Here is a 23,428-nt window from a genome sequence, read left to right on the forward strand (position 1 = left end):
TTTTAAGTCAAATAAAATAAAACTATACTTTAGAAAAAAGAAAAATAAATGGGAAATTATTTACTCATTTAAAATGAACCTAAATAAAAATGTGGCTGTACCTAATAAAGTGGCACTCACTGGTAGTACCAAGTTAGACCTTCTTTTGCCTTCAGATCTGTGGCATATCTGCTTCAAGGTTCGATGTGCTGTGCGTTCAGAGATGATCTTCTGCATGCCTTGATTTTAATGAGAAGTTATTTGATTTACTGTTGCCTTGTTAGCAACTTTAAGCAGTCTGGCCATTCTTCACTGACCTCTGGCATCAACTCAACATTTTCACCCAGAGAACTGCCTTTCACGGGATGTTTTCTGTTTTCCAGACCATTCTCTGTAAACCTCAGAGATGATTTTGTAGGGGAATCCCAGTTGATCAGCAGTTTCTTAAACCAGCCTATCTGGCAACATCAACCATGACATAGTCACTGAAATCACCTTTTACACTATTCTCATGCTCAGTTCGAGTTGCTGCCATATGATTGGCTCATTTGATATTAGTATTAACAAGCAGCTGAGCTGGTGTCACTAATTAAGTGGCCAGCGAGAGTGGAGGGGATGTTTTTTTTGTTAAGTTTTCTTAATTTGTTCAAATTTATCAATGCACGAGGATTTGATGAATCTCTGTACCGAGACAGAAGAGTTTTGTTGTATTTTTACTGTTTCAGAATTCATTGATTAAAAAAAAAAAAAAGAATCGTCACTCAAATGATGAGAACAATAAGTAAAACTGAAAGTAATGGGTGTGTGTGTGTGTGTGGGGGGGGGGGGGGTAGTTTTAAACAACGAGAATTAATGCAATAACTAATGCAAAATACAAATTTGCATCATTGATGATTATTTTTCAAAGATAGTACAGATAATAAAATACCAGAGTCAGACACATTTTTGTCCAAAAAGCTGGTAAAATGTGTCACAACAAACAAAAATGTAAATATAATATGAAATATTTACAAAATTAATTAATTAATAATTGGTCGCTGGTCATAATTAATTAAATAGTTTACAATTTTTAGGCATAGTACAACTGGGAGCTTAATAAATACATACATACATACATACATACATAGTAAAGTTCATCATTTTCATGACTACTGTTACTGGTATAGGTATGTAAATCCCGCTTTTATTTTGAAAAGATCACAATCGGACCGGAAGTATGGAGGAGTTCCGCGTTTAAAGCATAAAGCTAGCTTCAGACAGACTGAAGCAGCTCACTGTAGGAGAGGGTCTAACCGCTGGCTTGAAATCTAAAACATGCTGACTTTACTGGCGGAAATGTAAAGACTTTATTCGGAGAAGAGGCGACAGAAATAACCGTTAAAAGAAGGCCAAAACAGCTGAGGCGGTAAGTTAACTGATCAGATATGAAGCTAAGTTATGGAGCTGTGTTAAAGTTTCTGTTTTTAGAGTTTCGTTTTCAGCTGCTGTCAATTGTTATTGTTGGGACTTCAAGACGGTAAAAGTGACAAAAAAATCCACCGTCGGGTCCAGGTAATTTGATGTTTTACTGTACAGAAAGTAGCAGGGAGCGGATTTAAAGTGGCGACTGTGATGTGATACTGAACTGTTTACCTCTGAAACTATGATTAGCCTGGACTTTCCCATCAGATCACATGATTTATTAAAAGTGATATTTTCAATTATAAAGGTCACCGATGACTGTTTGATTTACCTGAATGTTGATCCTTCCTGTTGTTATCCTTCCTCTGCCACTCGTGTCTTTTTTCAGTGTGGATTGGCCATTTTTGGATTGATTTTTAAAAGAATAAACAAGGTTGCAATTTTTGCACCTAGCTATTTTTTTTTATTTAAGGATAAGTATTTGTTAACGTATATTAAGTATTTAATCTGTGAACACGTGGAAAAGTTGTGATCAGGCGTTAATACTATGTAGTTGAAGAACGTCTAAAAATCAGGCGGTAACTCAGGTAATCACTGTTATGAAACCATTGTGTTTGACTTCTGTGTTTTGGGTCATTTCATCAAATTCCTTTTATTTGACCAGCTCACATAAAAAAATAAAATAAAAAAGAAACTATGGAAAGATGCCCTTCATAATAGGAGTTATGGGAAAGGTCAGAAAGTTCAGGTCCCTGCTATTATTAGACTTCTCAAAAATCATTTTTCAAGTGAAGACGAAGGCTGAACTTTTTAGGTGTTTTTATAGCATCATTTTTTGAGAGTCAATTTAAAATTTCTTATGTAGAAAACTACTTGACCTCGGTCCTACAGATGTTTTAGAGTAAATACCTGTTTTTGTGGCTCTCAGGTATGGAGTCTTGTTTTGCAACCATAATAAAGATTTCTACTTACTATCTCAAAATTTCAATATCTAACCCAAATTTTTGACTTACAAGTGTTTTTTTTTTGTTTTTGTTTTTTTTCACTGGCAGAAACAACTTTCCACTCTTATTCCTGATTTAGTTTTCTGTGGGGAACCTTTGTAGAGCTTTTGTATAATTTCAGTAATCTGCTGACATTTTTGGGTCCTTATATTGATGCTGTGGTAATGATTTATATATTATCTTTATTTATCCTGATTGTTATTGTTAAATACAAATCAATGACATCTATAAAAACTACATGACTGAACTTTGACATAGTAGACACACCAATAAGCCGGACATCTTTAACCCTGCAGGAAAGCAGGGTAAGATAGACAGAAAACAGCCTGAGGCCTCAAACGGTCCCTGCACAACAACGTGGAATGAGGCGTGGCTGGAACCAGCAGGGGACCTGCTTTCCACCTGCAGACAGCCACACCTGCAAAGCTTTATTAATTGGTTCAGCTGTAATGGTGTAGTTTACAGATCATATTTAATAATAAACTGAGTGTCTTGGTCATCTTAACAAAACGCCATCGGAATTTTGAGGTTTAATGTATTTTGAAATTTGGAGGTTACACTGTGAGTTTATCAGCAATGTAAAAGTTCTCATTTCTTAAGAATGTATTAATTAATAGCAGTAAATGTCTGTTATTATTATTAAATGTTGAATAAGTGACTGATGGAAAGCTTAAAAGCTGCAATTTTTTATTTTTTTTTTAGCTTTTTGATCTCCTCTGGCAGTCTTTGCTAAGTCTTGCCGCACATTAATGTGACTTTTATGTTTTCCTCTAATCAGTTATTTCTTTTACAAAAACAGTCTCACAGACCGAAAATAACAGCGAATTTGCAGTGATTTTCCAAACCAAATAAATCGGCTGATCCTCGATTTTGAAGCCCTGGAACGATCTCTAAAAAGTTCTCTTCTCTTTCTAACAGCAATGAGCAGCAGTCCTGCGTCCGTCCAGATGGACGAGGCCAGGGGAAGAGCCCAGTCTCTCCTTTCGTCCTCGGGTTCAGCTCAGGAAGTGAAGGCCGACGTTCAGACGATGGCCGCTATCGAGCTGCCTCTGTCGGAGAAGTACCGCCACGTCTCAGCTGAGGTTATGCTGAAGGAGAACTCGGCAGGTCGCAACAAACAGGAGGTAATCATTTCTCTTAAACGATCGTTTTGGTGCAGTTTGATGTAACATTTCTGTGTCTGTTTGATCCCCAAAGGTCTACTCAGTTTTTTTTATTAAGGAAAAAAAGATTTTGTGACACTTATCTTTGATTTTTTGGATGAAAACAAAGATGAAGATTTCCCCAGGGGAGTGAAAAATTATCTTCAGCACTGTGGCTTCTGTTAGTAAATTTGTTCCAATCTTAAACTCTGCTACAGTAGCTTTGCATTATTCATTATTCAAAATAATCCTTATGCATTTTACACTGGGACTTGACAGTTCATCTTCTGTCTGAAACGAGCTGTTAGCCCCTCCACATTTATGTCAGCTTGTTTCTGTTTGGTTACCCCTCTGTAAAAGATTTTGAGAAGGCCAAATAACCCTAACCCTAACCCTAACCCTATGATGTCACACAGAACCAGGAGCTTAAAATAAAGTCAGTGTTTAGAGCATTTTTCTTTTCTGTAATCAAGTTTGAGTATCGATATCATGGGATATAGCATAGCTTCAGCAGCAAAACTGCATCACTTCAATGTCTATGACATAGAGAAACAGAAACAAGTATTAGTATCCTGGATGCTTGTATTGTATTGCATAGTAATTCACAGGAGATATGAATAGGATAGGACGTGAAAGCTCTTTTTTAACCTACATTTGATACCAGTCTCATCTGCTAGCTGTGATTAAAGTTTTCTCACTGTGTCTTATTTAAAAGGCTATGACGGGGGTAACAACATTGTTGTTAACTAAATCATCACAAATAATTCATTTGGATGGAATAATGGAGGCAAACTGACTAACATCAATACTAATTTTTCTTCTCACCAGGTCCTGGAGTCTTTGAATCGATTCATCAAAGCCTTGAGCATCCTGGAGAAGTATGGCTGTAACCTGACCTCTCCCACCAGACCCAGATACTGGAGGAGTGTCAAGCACAACAATCCTGTTTTCAGGACTACAGTGGATGCCATCAAAGTGAGGAAAAAACTCCATTGTGTCCAAAGATTGTGCAGAAACTTTGACTGAGAACCTTTAAGTTTTGTTTAAAAGATTAGGATTGAAATGTGGGTTTTGGTCCACAGGGAGGCCGCAGAGTCCTCTATCTCTACGGTTACACTAACCAGCAGGTCGACGGCCTCAGCTTTCCCGACGAAGTCGAGGATCCGGATACTGAAAAAGTCGCAGCGGTGACGCTGGAGGTCATGACGCTACGCACGGAAGTGGATATGATAGTAAAGGTTTGTATCGACTCCTAAGCAGATCTGATCATCGGTAACATGTGCGTGCAGTTTTGATGTTCCATTTTCTTATGTTTGTTTGTTCAGGGCACTCATCCTCACCTAGAACACTTCAAAGAAATCATCCCATTCGTCATCCCAAAGGTGTGTACACGTTTCAAAAGGCTGTCGGCCGAAAAGTTCATTTAAGTTCATTAAAGATAAAAACAGAGGCTGAATTAAGATAATCTGTTTTTTAATATTTGTCCTTTTTCAGACTTCATTCATTTTGTTTGTCATGCTGATATTTATTTATTTATTTTTGTTAAGGCTCAGTTGGTGACTGACTCTGTGGCTAAGCTTCCCGTAGAGGAAAAGAAGCAGCAGCAGGGGGACAAACCTCTGATCCTGCCTCTTCCTCCTAAACCTGCTCTGGTGCCAAAACCATCAACAGGTCAGCTACTGCCACACCTGATGGCCTGGGAGTTTTTATTTTATTTCTTTTTTTATTCCAGCAGTTTTTCTTCTTAACTCTTAACCAAATTAGTTTCTTCTTCATTTGATGCCACAAAGTTAAGAAGCTTTTTAGAAACTTTGCTGTGCTCCGAAGCAATTTATAAACTTTGTATAGCATTTTTGAAGACACACAGTTATGGTAAAATAAAAGTACACCCTCTTTCAGGTCTAAAGTTTCCGTATCACAATATACTAAAAAAAAGAAATCATCTTGTCTGTGCGGTGACGTATTACACTGTGTCATTACGTTAAGAACAAAAACGAGTATGGCTTATTTAGAAGGGTTGCCAGGAGAAAGCCTCTTCTCTTTAAGAAGAACATGGCAAAGTTGAACACGTCTAAACAAACCACAGGACTCCTGGAACACTGTCCTTTGGACAGAGTGGGCCAAACTCAGCATATCAGCACAAACACCTCATGACAACTACCGGGCACAGTGGTGGAGAGGAGATGATTTTGGGATCTTGCAGACACTGAGTAAACCATGAACTCTTCAGTATACCAGAGTATTCGAGAGTCAAATGTAAGGCCATCTGTCCGGCAGCTTGGCCCAAACTGGCAATGACCCCAAGCACAGCAACAAATCTGCTGTTGCAACGTCCCAGTCAACGCCCAGACCTCAACCTGAATAAAACTTGCAGTAATGGGGCCTTAAGAGAGCTGTGGATAAGCAAATGATTGCAAGCCTCAATTGCAAAGTGGATTGGACCAAAATTCCTCCATGATGATGTGAGACACTGATAAAGTCATAAAGAAAACAGTTACTTATTTGTTTTAATACACAGTGTAATATGTTGTGGTGTTGTTTATCTGAGGATGTATTTAAATTTTGTGAAAAATGGCAACGACCTGATACATTTTAAAAATGTGGTCTGTTTCCTGTTTGTCTCCAGGCTCTGCTGCAGTGAGCGAGTGCAGTTTGTGCGGTGGAGACGCGTCTCTGTTTTGCTCGTCATGTGACAATCCACATTTCTGCGACGCATGCGATGACCTCTTCCACCGACACCCCAACAGAGCCAGTCACAAGAGGGACAAATTACAGCAAACCAAACAAAGTAGGCCGAGTTACATCTGCAAAACAAAAGTCAAACCTCGGCTCTGCTTGTTTTTTGTTGCTTACTGTTTTAACTCTTCGTCTTTTTCTTGCAGACACCTGCACCATCTGTGGAATTTCTGCTGTCCATGCTCGTTGTGCCACATGCCTCCAGAGGTTGTGTCTGAAGTGCGACAAGCTGTACCACTCCCACCCTGATCGTAAAGGGCACAACAGGACCATTACTACACCTGCTAAAACATCCAGGTGAGAAGAGAAACCCACATTCAGCTCTTTATTTGGCAGCAGATCAAAGCCAGGAAGGACACAGGCTGGATTTGTTCACCATCTCCTTTGTTACAATAAAGGATCAACTTTGTTTGATCAAAACTCCAAAAGTTTTTGCTGAGAATCAAACACCAGGGTCTCTAGAGATCCCTGAAATGTCTTAACAATGTATTTTATCACATCTGGGGATCTGCAGCTGTGGAGGAAATGAAGATTAGCTGAAGACGTGTTCTTGTTAGGAGCTCAAAAAAAAAAAGTTGTGTCCTTCTCTGCTGCTTTTCAGCCCGTCTCTGTCCCCGTGGGAGTGCTCTCACTGCACTACAGTGAACGAGATGCGAGCCGTTCTCTGCACGACCTGCGAACGGCCTCGACTCGCCACAGCTGTGTCCACTGTTCAGGAAAGCACCATGTCACTTCCTGCATCGCCGAATGCAGGTAAGAGCAAAGGTTTACACACACAGCAGGTTACAGGCTGTCTGTGAATTAACACATTTGCTTATAAAAGGCCCTATAGAGTTTAAAGTTCACTTGCTTATCCACCCTCTTTGTTATTTTAGAAAAATGGGAAGATCCAAGTGTAAGAAAAATGGTTGGAAATTATTATTTATTATTATTGTTCTCTGTGGTTGAAACCAATTCCTAGAACTTCCCACTAAGGAAAGGAATCCCTGTTTTGAGGATGGATGAAACTTAAGATATAGCTTAAGATAAACATAGTATTTTTTGACTTATTTGCCCACACACTCAGGCAATGTTTTTTAAAGGTATTTATAGTAAATTTCTGTATTTTAAAAGAGCTGAAACTTTTCACAATTAACTAAAGCTTTCAAGAGAATAACATCAAACACTATGCGTTTGTGGTTAAAGAATTCATGCACTGCACTGCATGTAATACCAGGTTGTATCACTAGGGGGGTGCCAAGGGTCAAGGTCACCTTTCTTTTAAACTAGGGAGGTCATTAAGGTCACATCAGAGGAAATCTCTTAAATATGAGTGGGCAGCTGAAAAGAGATGCATGCTGGTAACTGGTGCCCCCTGGTGCCCCCTGGTGGTGGAAGGAATAGTTCAAGCCTCAGGAAGTTTTGTCTTAAATTTTATTTAAGGTGCCATTAAGATTGACTTAAAGGCTTAAGTTTAATTTTCAGACGCCCTGTGCCCTCGAGTTAAAGTAGAAATGCTTTTAATTTATTAAAAGCACCAAACTTTAACTTATTATGAAGGAAACATTTGTTTTTACATAAATATTCTGCATAATATGTTAAAGTTTGAAAACTATTTGATTTGAACTGAACTGTGTTGGTGCTCGTTCTCTCAGAGTGGCAGTGTAAGAGCTGCACTGTGATGAATCAAGGCAGCAGCATCCTCTGCGAGGTGTGTGAGCGCCCCCGTCTGGCCACTCGCCCTCCGGTCTCCTCTGACATGTCCATCCTCAGATCTCTGTCTGACGCAAAGGTTTGTCTCCTGCTGCTGATAGCGCTACTAACCTGTTTCTTATTTTCTCAGTCTTTACTGTGCTGAGCGTTGCCACAGACTGAGACTACAGATTCCTGCTGAATGAAAACTTTTTCTGTTAGTCTTAGCTCTGCAGGGAACACATTTATCTACAGTCACTTGTTGTTGGGTTGTTCAGTGAAGTAGAGAATTCATAAGAAGACCGATGAATGAAAAACATTAATTTGCTGTTAAATTATTCTGCTGATTAGATGTTTCTGAGATGTTTTTGGCTAACTCATGTTGTTGTTTCATCGTATGTACAATATATTTAGGTTTGACCTTGTTTGTAAGACATTCTACATCAGCGATCCCCAACCCCCGGGCCACAGACGTTTGGGCCCGGGTGTGAAATTTATGTTTTTCAGGGTTTTTATCGTTAACTCAGTTTCCCTGGGTCTTTTCCCGTGTTGTAGTTGTGCGTCTTATTTTGAAAGAAATATTTACATATTACCATAGCGACCAGAGAGGAGGGGCAGAGAGGAGGATGTTACTCTCAATGTAGTTGGCGCATTTTAGGAGTACGCTGCTAAAGTTACACAATTACACAGTGAATTCGCGTTTATTATTATATTTACAAAATACCACAGTTTTTGTCTTGGCCGTAAATATTGTCTGACATTAAACCGGTCTGTGGCGCAGAAAACGTTGGGGACCGCTGTTTTACATGGTAGCCTCTGTGTTACACCTGCTGTTCCTTAAACTTAACAGCTGTACCTATCTCTAGATATAGTCAGTTTTTCTTGTATTAGTCAATAGACCAGGATCCATATTATCATCATCATGGTCAGGATCATTATGACGTACTGAATCACCACCTACCAATCAGATATCTAGACCTTGTCCACAGATAGTAGGAGGACCTAATCCTTTTTTTTTATAGCATTAAAGTCAAGTTTAAGCTACACATGAAAATATTACCATAATGTCACACATAACTTAAAGCATCAATGCCATTCTCACTCCGAATACACTCAGGTTAGTTTAAGTGAGGATGGAGGTGTCCCAGCAAAGCCTTTCAAGTCATCAGTTTTTGTTAGTGTTTGCTTTACATGCTTTTCTTTCTTCTTCTAGCAGTGGACGTGCCAATTCTGCACCTTCGCTAACACCAAGGCCTCCACAGTGTGTGAGATGTGCAACATGTCCCCTAAAGATTCTGGTGGACTTTCTCTGCCCCAGTCTCTCCAGCAGACGCCGTGCGGACCTAAGGACCGGCCACAGCCGAAGCCCCGAGTCAACCTGGAGCTGAAGAGGCAGAAGACAATGAAAGAAGACGGGCTCGCTCTTGTCCGTCACATCAGAGTATGGCAAACGTTTCACACAGACTCGCCTCGAAACATTTAAATGACATTTTTCAAAATAAATTACAATATTATAGAAAAGAGAAGATGCATTACGTTTCTCATTCACAGGAAGCAGAAAAGCGAGGCATTAGCCCAGAGGAGGTGTACGCCGCTCTGGGTGCGTGCGGTGGCAGCAACGTTAACCCCTGTGACTGGCTGACCTCAGAGCTGCCTCACCTGCTGGATGAAATCTGCGCCATGGCCGCCTCCGTCCAACTGAACTACAAAACGGGGAGTGTCGGGACGCAGCCCGTGCTGGAGAGAGACGGAGGCGAGTCCGAGAAGAGCGGTCCGACCTCCATAGGTGACAGCATGAAGCTGTCCAGAGCTGAGGCCAAGCTGGCGTGGCTGAAAACAGGAGGAGAAACCGACAAAGCCGTGAGAGAGCTGCTGAGAGACCGCAAAGAAAAGGTGGGACAATTAAAAGCACATTAAAGTTTTAAATACATATTTATTGTTAAAAGAAAGTATGAACTTTTTTTCCTTCTACCTCAAAAACGACTTTTTATTTTTAACCTTCATACTGCAAATATTTTGTGAATTACGACAGAAAATTGTTTCTTTTGATTTAAGAAAATCATTTGACACACCTCAAAATCCAAAAACGTCCGTTTGCTTTTCTCCACAACATGTGGTTGGTTATAACTTAAACTTCACAGGGATTAAAATGAAAATGTAAAAAATCCAAGTTGTTGCTGGGAACTTCCCAGTTTTCCCTACACTGCTGGAACCTCTCACCTGTTGTTTGGTGAGATTCAAACCTCTTTACTGCTGAAAGAGCAAACGGCTGTTTTTAATATTGTTTATCAGCAGTGTAAAGACTCTTGATGTGAATCTTTTATGTTCACTGCAGCCATTTAAAGTGATTTCTTTGTTTCATTGTTTTGTTTTTGTTGTTCCTGCTGGGTGAAGATGAAGGAGCTTCACTCTCTGGGCTTCCAAGATGTGGCCCAATGCGAGGAGGCCCTGCGGCAGAGTGGAGGTGAGATGCAGGGGGCTTTGTCTCTGCTTCAGCGCCCCCTGCTGGAAGCTTTCCACCAGCGAATCTGGACAGCCCAGCCCGAGCCGCCGATTGATCCCACACACCCAGACAAACAGGTTTGACTAGAAAGAGATTTTGTTTTTACGTGTGTCTTTTTCATTTTAACATAAACCTCTGTGCTGACCTGGCTTGCTTCCTTCAGAGGACGTGCAGGCGGCTGCTGGCATTGTATGACCTGCCCAGCTGGGGGCGCTGCGAGCTCGTCCTGTCGCTGCTCCAAGAGCCGGGTGTCAGCTACTCCCTGGAGGATGTGGTGCAAGCTGTGAAGGAGTCACATGACAGAGATTTTATCAGGCGTCTCCTCAACAACGAGTGCCCCATCTGTCTGAGCATCTTCCCCCGCAGCAAGGTGGGTCATCGGGGAGAGCGATCTGTTTCCGCAGCAACCACCACGCGATTCAATAGTTATGTTTAATGCACAGCTCTTAAAGTCTCTTTCTTTTCCCCTTGGTACTCCAGATGCAGTCTCTAACATCCTGTCAGTGCTCGGTGTGCTTCGAATGCTTCAAGGCCCACTTTACCATCGCCGTGAGAGACAAACACATCCGAGACATGGTGTGTCCCAGCTGCTGCGAACCCGACATCAACGACCCAGAGAAGCTGGACAGCTACTTCTCCACGCTGGATATACAGGTGAACTCAGAGGAAATGTGCCGGAAACGTTAACGTGAAGAGTCCTAAATAGGAGTTTTAACAAGAGACCCGAGATGCATCTTTAAACAGGTCATTTATTTTGGTTTTACGCAGCCTTGTTACAAATTCATGACACAGAGCATATTTAAAGAAATAAAAGGCATTTCTGAGCAACACTTTAGCTCAGTGTATGAGCAGGAGACCACATGGCACTAGTGCAGCAGTCCGGATTCAAATTCCCTCCCCACGCCTGTGAAAAGGTGTTTTCACACGTTCACTGAGCCCTGAACTCTTCTAGATATTTCCTGTTGGAGGTGCATGTGCATCATATCACATAATAAACACTTTGACCTGCACTCTCTCTGCTACAAGGTCTGTGCCGTGTCCTTTTGTGTTGATGTGAGAGAAGCACAGGTGATAATGGCCGCTTGAATTAGTAGTAAAGTGGGTTTCCTGCCTCTCTCAGCTCCAGCTGCCTTTGCCTAAACCTCAGAGTATTTCCACAGACGACAACATGCCTGATGTGAATTGTCTCCTGCTACATGTGAGAAAGAACTACAGACAAAGTCTCAATCATATTTCCCAAAGCCTAAACAGATGTGCAATATAAGCAGCTGTATAAACAGATTAAGTGTACTATAATTATTTACTCATGAACTGCAGCTTGAACATCTTTTCCTGACTGTATGCAAGGCTGTGGGGAACACTTCAGGGGCTTTTAGTGTCATCTGCAGATACAAGGGCCAAGATTTCAGTTTGCATCTGATTCTCCATGTGATCATAAGTACTTATGAAGAAATTATGAAACTGGGGTTATTTGTGGGTTTGATGGGAGAATGGAGCTTTGTTTCAGCTATTAAGACAGAATTTGATCTGTAAACAGATTTTTTTTAGTTCTTTAAGATATTCTTAGAATATGCTGTGGATTGTAATCATGCATGATAATTGCATTTATCTCAACATAGTCATTTTTAAACAGGGTGAAGTGCTCAGAGGGGGAAGATGTTTTGTTTAAAGTGCACAAAATTACATTAAACTAGTATCAAAACACATCAGATTGCAGATGGGTGTGAAAATAACCCGCAGCTGTTTTTTGTCTTATAATAACAAAGCGGTGACGCCTCCTGTCGTGTTTTGTTTTCCAGCTGAGGGACTGCCTGGAGCCTGAGGTGTACGACTTGTTCCACAAAAAGCTGACCGAGCACGCTCTCATGAAAGACCCCAAGTTCATGTGGTGCTGTCATGTGAGTTCACCGTAACGCAGTCTGCTTGTTCGTCCCTGTCGTTTAATCTTTTTAACAATCAGATTTCCACCCTGTAATTTGCATTCCATAGTTTTCATACAACACATAATTTGGGTTATTTTAAGCTCCGTCTTTGAAGCCTGGATTTTATTGACAGTGTAACCAGACAAGGACAGACAATCCTTGAACGCACCTCAGAGTCAAAATAATCTAGTTTTATCCTGTAGTTGTAGCAGTTGTTTGAAATTCATATATGGAGTTAGATTAAGTAAAGAAACAAAATAATTTTCTTGAAAACATTAAAAGAATAAGGAATTAGGAACTTTGGATGTTAGTGCTGTAGATTACAGTTGGGTTTTTTGTTGTCGTTTTAGAAAATAACTATTGGCCTGTTAACTTACATGAAGTGTGGAGGGAAAAGTTGAACATCCACAAACACTTTGTGTTATTTCAGCCTTTGTAGGTACTTTAGTTTTATGATACAAGTTAAAAAAACGCAGCCAGTCCTGGTACAGCTGTATTCTCTGTTTTCTGGATGAGCACATTATTGAAATTATTCCTTTAGAAAGTCAAAGAGTCTCCTAAGTCCACTCAAATCAGCGGCCTTGTAATGGACTGACATCAGGTGTATTGGTGGGGGGGGAAAAAATCGAAATCTTATCCTGTTAAGAGTAAATCAATAAAAAAAAATCACATCAGCTCAGATTTCTGCAAATTGTGGGAGAGAAAATCAGAGCCACTGCCAGACCGGGCACGCTGGATGATTTTTTTTATTTACTTGTTTTTTTCAGGCAGGTTTGTTACACTGTCTCTTTGACGCCTGTCACATGTGCTCAGTGTGAACCTGCTGTCATCAGTGAGAAGAACGGGCTGCTAATGGCCGTTTTCCCTTCATTTTCTGCAGCCGTGTATTTGCTGATTATTTAAAATCAAGCAGATCCCCCTTAACCTTTTCTAATAGGGATTTTTAGCTATATTGAATTTCTCTTTCCTGTCTTTCTCAGTGCACGTCTGGGTTTATCAACGAGGGAGACCAACTGAAGGTCACATGCCTGTCTTGCCACAAGAGTTTTTGTGCTCAGTGCAAGAAACCTGTGAGTATAATCTGAAATATTTTCCGTTGTGCTTGGGAGCTGTCTATCTTATCTTACATTTGATTAAAAATAAGGAAGAGGTCTCAGAAGTTTCCACATGCAACCTTGAAACTTTGCCAGCCCTTCAGTACAGGAAGCACTCAAATCATTAATCCCTTCTCTGGTCACAGTGGGAACCTCAACACCAGGATGTGTCCTGCGAGCAGTTCCAACTGTGGAAGAGGGAGAATGACCCGGAATACCAGAGACAGGGACTGGCTGGCTATCTGAGAGACAACGGAATTAGTAAGGCTTGCCAGAGACTCGACCTAAAACCACAACCACAAGTTTCATTTCGATGTTTGGCTCCTCTGTTTGTACATCAGTCAGCTTCCCTCACCACACACAGACACACAGTTTGAATGTGTGCTTTCGTCTGTGCCAATTGTTCCTGTTTTCGCTCTTATCTCATCTTCCCGCAGCATGTCCTCACTGCAGGTTCCAGTACGCTCTGACGAAGGGCGGCTGCATGCACTTCAGCTGCTCGCAGTGCAGGTACCAGTTCTGCAGTGGCTGCAACAACCCCTACCACAAGGTGAGGGTGAATTATAGGATGAATGTTTGTATGGTAGACAACCCCCTTTTTCTTTGTCATATCAGTGTTTGGCATGTAGGCTTGAGCTCCAATTCCCCATAATATCAAAGCTCTAGAAAGAGGGCTGAGCCTGTTGGGAGGATGTGCTTTGTATGAGACAAGCTGCAGGTTGCAGTCTCATTTGTTTCAGGACACATCCTCTGGTTCATTCTTGATCTTCTAATGTCTGGAAAATTCATACAATTTGGTTTAAGACTGATATATTTAGACAAATATTACACATCTTAAAGTGTTGCAATTTTTAGTTAAAAGTGTAACATTTTCTTTAACCTGACTAAAACCTGCTGCTCCTTTTTTTTGCAGACTAAATGTAAGCCTGACTGCTCTCTCAATTGCTTGCACGCTCATCACCCTCGAGACTGCCTCTTCTATCTTAGAGACTGGGAGCCTCCCAGACTACAGGCGCTTCTACAGGTGAGACGGTCACGTATGTATGTTTCTTTGCATTGTTTCCATTGCTGATTGTTGTACAGCAAGCTGCAGCCGACTGATGTGGATTACATATCAGCTGACAGCTGTGCCGCTGAATCCACCTGGCTCCACTCTCTAAAATATCCTGCTCCACCTGTCCTCTCACAGCTGAGCTAAAAACCACAAACCACACATGTATTTTCTTCTGCTGTTCACCCAGTAAATTGTTTTTATTTTAAACTGTTGCTTTCCGTGAGGGATGGTTCAGTTCCTGTGTTACCTGAAGCAGATGGCCATGAGCTGAAGCAGACAGCGAGCAAGAAATGTTTATTTGTACTGACAGGAATCACAGAGCGCTTTACAGGAAATAATCTGAGACAATGCAGAGTTTAAAGAATTGAAATGCATTGCAGAAACTTATAGTAAGGGAAACAGAATCAAAATGCAGAGTATGAATTAAGTACTGCAGAAAAGCAGAAACTGTCACAAAACATGTGACTTAGCTGACCTTTAAGAGGCCTCTGGGTCAGCTGACCTCAGGTGAATATTTTAAAAGAGCTCAATTTCACTTTTTTAAAGCTGCACTGGAACAGGAAGCCGGCGAGTGGTGGATCTGGTGTGAGACCCAGTAGTGAGCCTAGCAGCAGCATATTAAATGACCTGCAGGTGATCCAGGGCAGATTAACCAGAAAAAACGTTGATATTCGAAATGGAATATAAAAGCCACTGAGGTGTTCGTTGGCAGGGGTGACACGACGCCACTGTTATGAATGACACTTGTCACAGTCTAATAACTCCAGCTGTACTCATCCTGTCTGTTTAACATTTTATTGCACTGCCATCACTTGTATTTGTTGTTCCACAGTTCTCTTTATCCAACGTCATTCATCACAACAGCGCAGCGGTCACAAACTGTTTGCTTCTTCCGACCAATAACACTGGGCACTAATTACATGTGTCTACCTTAAATACAGTCCCATAAACACACCATACTATAAAGTGACCCTTAGTAGCACACATAAGGCAACAACACAAAAAATGTCTCCCACAACAAGATTTAAACATTTCTTGTTAGTTTGTTTTTTGTTTTGTTTTTTTTACCCTGACTCCATCTCATATCTCACTACCAGTGGGATTTAAGTAAAGTCGAGCAGCGTCTTTCATACAGATGCTGGAAGTAAAGCTGTTAATAGATGATGAATGTTATCAAAGAAATCATGAGGAGAAGAAGTGAATAAACAAAAGGACAGGTGAGGAAATGCTTCGTCTTGGGCTCTTGCGATGATCAGGAGAAAGAAGTTTTGGAATAGTTAAGTTTGTGTTATTGCGTGACTTTGTGTCGGTCCCACAGAACCACAGATAGTTTTCTGGCTTCAAAGAAGTCCATTTTCTTTTTAATGTGCTCTCCCCACAAACCAGCCTACACCTTTACAGCTTAATTATTATTAATTGTTTGAGCAGCTCTGTGTACTCTGTCAATGTAAATCACATTATCCAATTTTCTAAATGTATTTCTAATATATTGCACTTTCACAAAATAATGTAATATCAGCTGTGTTTTGTAGAGTTGGAATGAAGATATTTAAGGTCATCTGGAGGATAAACTGACTGGCAGTGGAAAAACAGGGAAAATGATTTGATTGTAAAGGATAAAACAAAGTGGCCTTGTCTTTATACAGTCCACTGTGCCAGATATAGTAAATAGAGCCTATGTCCTGTTGTGAATAGAACTTTGTTTGTGCTTGGTGTGTCCCCTCCCCTTTGAGTCACCAGGGAATTGGCCTTTTGACAAATAACAACGCAAGTTTTATTTTGTGATTTATCCTCATTAATAACTCGTCTCTTTGTGGCTCTATTATATTTATAAGTAAGAGGTGGATGGTATGTGAGGGTTTGTTTAAATCTGATGAGCTCGTCCCCCGATCTAAATGTAAACAGCGTGTTTATTGATTTGTTTTTCTGCCCTTAGAGGAGCGGTGTGGAGTTCAACACGGATCCGTCTAATGGAGCTCAGACCGGTAAAACAGTTTTTGTGTTAATGGGAATCCTGGCATGACTGAACAATTTCTGAAAATTAAGTGGTCGGATTTGCTTTTCAGGATGTTTAGAGAAGCGAAGTCCGATGCTGAGCATTTCATTTCTCATTTGTGCAAAACAAAAACAAACTTTGGCAATAAAAGCATTAAAAGAAAAATAAATGCATTCACCTTTATTCATGCATATCCAGTTCACAACAATAGTTGTGAGGGAGTGTTTTATATTTTACCATAGACTTTACGATATTAGAGAGTCAATCAGAACAATCAGAAGATCCTCTTTGAGCAGCATTTAGCAACAGCGGGGAGGAAGAATATTCTTTAAACAGGAAGACACAGTGCAGGGCAGACAGTAGCAGAGGGTTCAGGGTCACCTGATTCAGCCCTTATTATAAGCTTTATCATAAAGAAAAGAGTCTAGTCTTAAAAGTAGAGAGGGTGTCTGTCTCTTAGATCTTTGAAAAGCGATAGCAGTGTATTTGTTTATGATAATATCTGAAAATTGAGCTCTGTAAATAAATACTGCACTACATGGATAAAAGTACTGGGCCTGCTATACACCAAACAGGAGCTGTTATGAAGCTGCTGGTGCACAGCGTTTGTGCTGCTGTTAATGGCAGGGGAGGTTTGCAGCTCTGCAGCTATGCCTCAGCACTTGGTGTTATCCGCTCTTTAACGGTCAGGCCCGACACCAGGCCGAGTCGCTGAGGTTCCTAAATGCTTCCTCTTCAATCTGATTGTGTAATATTTCAGAGGGAAGACATTTCACAAACAGACTTGCTGCTGTGTTGGCATCCTGTTGCATTACCACACTCAAGTTCAGCGAGCTCCTCAGAGCGACCCATTCCTTCCTAAGCGTTTGTAAAGGCAGACTACATGGTGAAGGGTTTGATTTTACACACCTGTGGCTCAATACTTTGGTCCATATGGTGTTTCATCACCCTCATAGTAATGGTGATAATGATGCTCATATTCAGTAAATAAGGAGTTTGGACATAAGAAATATTTAAATGAATACAAAAAAGGTTACAGCTGATGTTTAGGAATGATGTAATATGACAATGATGTTGTTAAGGGGCTGTTCTAGTGTCCATGCGTAGGAATGCAGGTGGTATTTAATAAATGAGCTCTAGCATGAATTCACTGACTGGTTGTTGTTGTTGTTGTTGTTGTTGTTGTTGTTTTTGTTTTGTTGTTTTTATATACATTTTAATTGACTTTGTGTTTTTGGTGCAGATGAATGTGGTGTGATGGAGCAGAAGGATGAAGGCGGTCAGCAGGTGGATTCACCGTGTGGCATCAAAACACAGCCGGGACAAGCTGGACTCTGCGAGTGAGTGAATCTGTGTTGCCACGTCCACTTCCTTTTACAGTTTTTCATGCATCTTAATTGCTTCCATGGAAGTTTCAAATTAGAACGCCACTCACAGCGCTCTTAATCGAATATCTTGAAACAGGAATCAGCCTTTCTCATTATGTTTGTACGCGCTGCTGTTGTTTCTACACATGAAGATGTTTTGTCATTGTTGTGGTTGCGGTTCTCATGTGATTATGACAGCTCATCAAAACCTGTATACTGTCCTGCATTGACCTGTTGTGTTCAAAGACTAAAAGCCTGTCAGTGGTGACGGTGATGCTTCCCATCAAATAGAAACATGTGCTCTCAGTCTTGTGTCACATGTGCATGTTATAGCACTGCTAATTACACATAATGGTATACTGTACATATATGGAGTATGGTTTTATTGTACTAGGCAGTTGTTGGTGTGTATTTTTTCTTTGTCCGTACCCTGAAGCTTGTAGCATCACAGGTGATTTGTGACACAGGGGGAAGTGATCGAGATACTTAAATGGGAGTTTTGATGACTGAGGGCCAGCATAAACATAAAGGTTTCTGCCTTTAAAAAAATCAATCAGCACTAAAGATTTATATATATATATATTTTGTCATGCGTAGAGATAAGCATCACATTGAATCGGGTGTATTTTTTCTAACTCCAGCACAAAGGCAGCGGCTCTTATTTCCCTTCATGCCCAGTTTGCTGTTTGTAAGGATGATGCTGTGATTTGCACTTCTGTGCTGGTTTATAGTTTTTCATTTAGCACTGCAGTATGTTAGCATGAACAGAACCGAGGCTGAATAAGATGTCGTTTCTTTGTTTGTAGCCAGCAGGGACACACATTGAGAGTTTAATAAAACTTGAAGACTCCCTCGTCGTGTAACCTCTGACACTCTTCAAGTCCCAGTTTGTCCAAATTGGGGTTTTTTTCTGGTTGTTTTTTTTTCACTCCTGTCTTTTCTTCTTCTTTTTAAACCAGCAATTTGCACGTCCACATCTTTGGGGGCGGGAGAGACGCCAGTAATGTTTGCTTTTGCTCCCACTGTGATCTGTCTGACCTCATGATAGAAATATGTGACTCTTCAGTGGCTCCATTATGTTCAGCTGTGCCTCTGTCTGGTGGTGTGTTGTGACGTCTTAAAGAATTTCCACTCAAAACAGCTGCCTGCTGCAGCAGAAACATCCCTCCAAGAGTGATGACATAGAGCTAAACAATGAAGTCCCTAAAAAGCTTCCAATTCAACTTCTAGTTCAAGTTGAGGTTCAACCGTAAAAGAAGTTTTAATGTTGTTTTATGGAAACAGTCTGCGACATTTGAGACGACGATAAATCACATACACAGGTGCAGAAACGTCTTAACTTCTGTCAGAGAGATTATCAGGGTTCACATTCAAGAAATCCAGCAGATCCGGAAAGACAGGATGCATTTTTATGCATTTTTCAGTCACTTCAGCCTCTTCAGATAAACCACTACGTATGCAGGTCCTCCCCAACACTGAAACGTTTTACAAATTCCAATACATACCAAAGTTTAAAGAGAAACAAAATGAGATTTAAAGCTTGGAGCGACTGATTTACTGTAATCTCATCGGAAGACTGTAAACTGAGACGAGTTCAGGAACGACGACGCTGTAAAAGAATTCATCACCACACCAGGTATCCGCTCAGAGCTGCCAGGAACTGGCTAACATCAGCTTTTTCCTTTTAAAACCCAGAGTGTGATTCAGAGAGTAAATCAGGTCAGGCAAGAAGACACACCAGTTTGAATTTTACTGTTTAGGTTCACTGTCACGGCAACATTTGTGGCAGCAGTTTCCAAAGAAAAGGGCCACTCTGCACTGCCTGCTCAAGCAGACTCAGCTGAACGGCAGCTTGTGAGTAAAGTGGTGGTCAGATAGTTTCCTCACATGTTGGTCGAGACCCAACACAGAGTCAATACTGGGATTGTTCAGGTTGTAGCTGAGTGAAGTCGTTTCCAACACACCGCCTAAAAATAAAAATCAAATATTGCAGGTGAATCTGTGCCTCCTTTGATGAAGATAACTTCTGAGATTCAGCTGTGTGTTTGTTCCCACAGTAAGCACTACAGGGAGTACCTGGTGAGCCTGATAAACGCTCACTCTCTGGACCCGGCTCTGATCTACGACCTCAACGAGGTGATTCGGGCCTGTGAGAGGTACCAGGTGGACGTACAGCGAGGAGAGGGCGAGGAGGACAACGCTTACCAAGCTCGACTGCTCAAGGTGGGACGCCGATGAATGTATTCATGCACACAGACAAAGAGAGTTCAGTAGGACTGGGCACTTTGGATAATTCAGGGGAAAATAAAGAAATGATGACCAAACCAAAAAAGGACCTATAATTACTCTGAGAATGTCAATAAATGCATAAGCAACTAAAAGAAAAGAGAAAAAGGGGATTTAAAAAAAGAATTAAAATAAAAATTTCTACCCTAACCTACAGTCATTATCTCTGGGTAGTGACTGAAAGAATGAGGGCTCTCCATAGAGACAGAATGAGGAGCTCGGTTTGAGCATGCCCTACCAGGAGGACGCCCCAGGGCCAGACCCAGGACCAGCTGCACAGATTATCTCTGTTGGCTAGCTTGGGAACGACTCAGTGTCCGCCAAGTCCGGTTGGATGGAAAGTAAAGATGGTATAAATACAGTGTGAGAAAATATAATTAAACATAAAGTATATATGTAATGCAATGCTAGATAAACATAGCTAATTTGAAAATAGCTTATAAGAGAACCAGAAAAAATACATCAAACTTAACTTATAATTCATATAAAAAATACATCAAATAAATAGATGAATGAATATGAGTGAATGAGGCTAAAATCAAGAGAAACTAAAAATAAATCAAATTTATAAAATGCTCACAGTAAAATAAAATTACAGATAACCAAGAAAAATTAAAATCAGCTACAATAATAAAACATCCAGCATTACTTTATGTATTTAAAACATATTGATTAACCAATTAAAATTACTACAATCATCTTTAAGTACACTAACAGTGTGAAAAACATTAGGAGCCACTAAAAATATAAATAATAAATCTTGGAAAAAGTATATTAAAAAACCAAAACATGATAAAATAGAATTCAAAGGTACAATACCTTTACCAAGTAAAAACAAAACAAAACACTGGAATAAAAATATGACTCATAAAAATTCTAAACAAACTCCAACACGGACACAAAGTTACCAAAAATATGTGATCATGGGGAGTCACACGGCATCTGTCCTTAAAAAGAAAGCAGAAATGAATTTAAGGAAACTGCCTGTCAAAGCAAGTCATATGTTTCTTCTGCTGTTCGAAGGCCACTCTCCACAGTAACCTTTACAAATAATTACTCTTTCTTAATTGGTTGAGATCATGTAGCTGATTTCTGTTCTCCCCACAGAAACTGATGGAGGTTCCTCTTGGAGAAAAAGTTCCTCGAAACAAATGAAGACTTCCAGACTTTCTTCCACACAGATCCACATCAGAGGAGTGTACTATGAAGCAAGCTCAACAAAGCCGGGCTTTCTCCGCTTTAGCTGGCTTGACAAAACCTAAAATCCCAGTGAGAGATAACTGCTGCTTCTCAACTTTCTCTGTTAATGGAAGCTTTCTGGTCTGGGCTCACATTAAAGGTGGTGTTTGACGCATTATTTCACAAGATGATTGAATGCCATTTACGTTAATCAGAGGAGGACACTGAGAGAGATGAATGAAATATTTTAAAAGAAAATGAAGCCAAAGATGAGTGCCACAGAAAGCTTTTAACCTTGCCTAAAAAACCTCAATTAGCACAGTAGCAGATGAGAGCTTCTTCTCGAATGATCGAGCCAGACAGTTTGTAGCATGTGACCGATCGCGGACTGAAAACTGGCAGCACAGCAGCTGATCATACGAAGGAAACTAAAGCTGTAATCTTAGAGAAATATGAACATGTTAAACACAGAAAACAGACTCAGTAATGCTCCATGCGCCACCTGACATGATTACAGCTAAATATTCCATTAATTCAACAGGCTTTGTCATTTAAATCAGACTGAATACAGAATAATAAAACTGCTGTAAAACTCCAGGAAACAGAGGGAAAAAAAGCTACAAATGAAGTTTCTCCTAAAAATCTGCATTTAATGATTGATGCTTATTATTTAAACTGTCACTAAAAACACTGAGCTCCACAGGGAATGGATGCACTGTTTCAGGTGATTTCATATGTGCTTTGGTGTAGCTGCAGCATAAATTACCATGGCGATGTAGCCCTGTAAGAAGGAAAGCAAGGTTTAAACCTGACGTTAACTCCATAAGCAGAGTCCTGCTTTTCATAGAACAGGACCAGGTTGGCTTAAGCATTAGTTACCATGGTGATCTAGCAGGTTAAACTGTGTGTGTGTGTGTGTGTGTGTGTGTGTGTGTGTGTGTGTGTGTGTGTGTGTGTGTGTGTGTGTGTGTGTGGTGGGAAGGCATTTATCTGAAGCGTAACACTAGACGCGGCAAAGTGTTTCTGCGCAGTGTACCAGGGGCACGAAGAAAAGTTGTCGTACCATGGGCACGAGGAGTGTGTGTGTGTGGCAAAGTGTTTCTGCGCAGTGTACCAGGGGCACGGAGAAAAGTTGTCGTACCATAGGCACGAGGAGTGAGTGTGTGTGTGTGTGTGTGTGTGTGTGTGAGAATAAAAGCACTGTATGAATGTGTGTGCTTGAAGTGAATGAGGCTTGTAGTAAAAAGCACTTTGAGGGTTCACGTTCATTTAAGAGATCCACCTTCATCACAGTGAAAACTCTGACTTAAAGCTCGCCATGCCCAACTAACCAGTTTATCTCTCTTTGTAGTACACCTCTCTAGATTCAGACTGTTTTTAATTAGCATGTTTATTTTATTTTAAATGTATTTGAAATTTGTTGTTTTATTTTGAAGGAAATAAACCTTTGGAATGGATTTTAAAAAATCATTAATTTGTGATTTTCTTTTGCTCTCACGTTTGGTGCCTTTTAGGTAGCAGTGATGCACAAATTTTAAGATTTGAAAGGAAATCATTTGTGGTGTGGAGCTGGCTCTTGATGTAATAAACTCTGTTTGATTTATCCAGTTAAAAAATGGAAACATCTGTTTCAGAATAAATGTACATTTATTAACCAAAATGGTTTTTTTGGGGTTTTTTTTTTTTTCAATCTTTAACATTTTGTCTGAGAGTTTCTAGTTTTTTCTGCTTTATAAACAATGGGTGGATATGAGGTTGAAAATCATCTCAATAAATAGAATGATTATTTTAACAAAAGTGGAGTTACTGATGTCCTTTATGTTTTGACAGATTTTGTGGTGTTTTCATTAATACATTCTTCTGAAGTTAATTTAGCCAAATGTGACTTTTAAAGTGTTGTTTTTAATGAGAATTTAAACGTTACATTTGTAAACAACAAGATTACAAGTTAAAGAAATGATACAAACTTGTGTAAGGAGATGAGATTTCCTCTTTTTCCTGAATGCATCAGCACCGCTACTTAGAAACCCTGTAGGCGAAAGCAAAACTGTTATCAAATAAAACATTTAATTAATTCTGTATCAAAGAAAAAAG

At 40.3% G+C, this 23,428-nt stretch overlaps 1 protein-coding gene across 3 annotated transcripts; it reads left to right on the forward strand.

Moving 5' to 3' along the window:
• The first annotated feature begins 1,182 nt into the window (after positions 1-1,182).
• On the forward strand, positions 1,183-23,124 carry LOC146380616 (E3 ubiquitin-protein ligase RNF31-like). Of its 3 annotated transcripts, none has more exons than XM_084939816.1 (24): positions 1,183-1,384; positions 3,303-3,508; positions 4,355-4,501; positions 4,609-4,764; positions 4,852-4,908; positions 5,074-5,197; positions 6,153-6,314; positions 6,409-6,559; positions 6,864-7,015; positions 7,897-8,033; positions 9,150-9,374; positions 9,485-9,826; positions 10,328-10,513; positions 10,600-10,806; positions 10,917-11,090; positions 12,236-12,334; positions 13,339-13,428; positions 13,599-13,713; positions 13,890-14,002; positions 14,366-14,476; positions 16,443-16,491; positions 17,746-17,842; positions 19,927-20,092; positions 21,263-23,124. In XM_084939816.1, the coding sequence occupies exons 2-24, from the start codon at positions 3,305-3,307 to the stop codon at positions 21,308-21,310; spliced, it is 3,312 nt and encodes a 1,103-aa protein (XP_084795942.1). In that variant the 5' UTR covers positions 1,183-1,384; positions 3,303-3,304; the 3' UTR covers positions 21,311-23,124. The 3 variants fall into 3 exon arrangements, with proteins under 3 accessions (XP_084795942.1, XP_084795941.1, XP_084795943.1); XM_084939815.1 differs by having other exon boundaries at positions 9,147-9,374; positions 21,263-23,123; XM_084939817.1 differs by lacking the exon at positions 4,852-4,908 and having other exon boundaries at positions 9,147-9,374.
• Positions 23,125-23,428: the final 304 nt, after the last annotated feature.

Source organism: Perissodus microlepis, chromosome 9, assembly GCF_051167445.1.
Source record: "Perissodus microlepis isolate ML-2025 ecotype Zambia chromosome 9, ASM5116744v1, whole genome shotgun sequence".
Lineage (NCBI taxonomy): Eukaryota > Metazoa > Chordata > Actinopteri > Cichliformes > Cichlidae > Perissodus > Perissodus microlepis.

Excerpts from the sequence above, each read along its gene's own strand:
- LOC146380616 (XM_084939815.1), top strand. The coding sequence starts at position 3,305 with ATGAGCAGCAGTCCTGCGTCCGTCCAGATGGACGAGGCCAGGGGAAGA. Across the intron at positions 4,765-4,851 it reads AAGTGGATATGATAGTAAAG|GGCACTCATCCTCACCTAGA; the intron begins GTTTGTATCGAC and ends TTGTTTGTTCAG. Across the intron at positions 20,093-21,262 it reads ACCAAGCTCGACTGCTCAAG|AAACTGATGGAGGTTCCTCT; the intron begins GTGGGACGCCGA and ends TTCTCCCCACAG.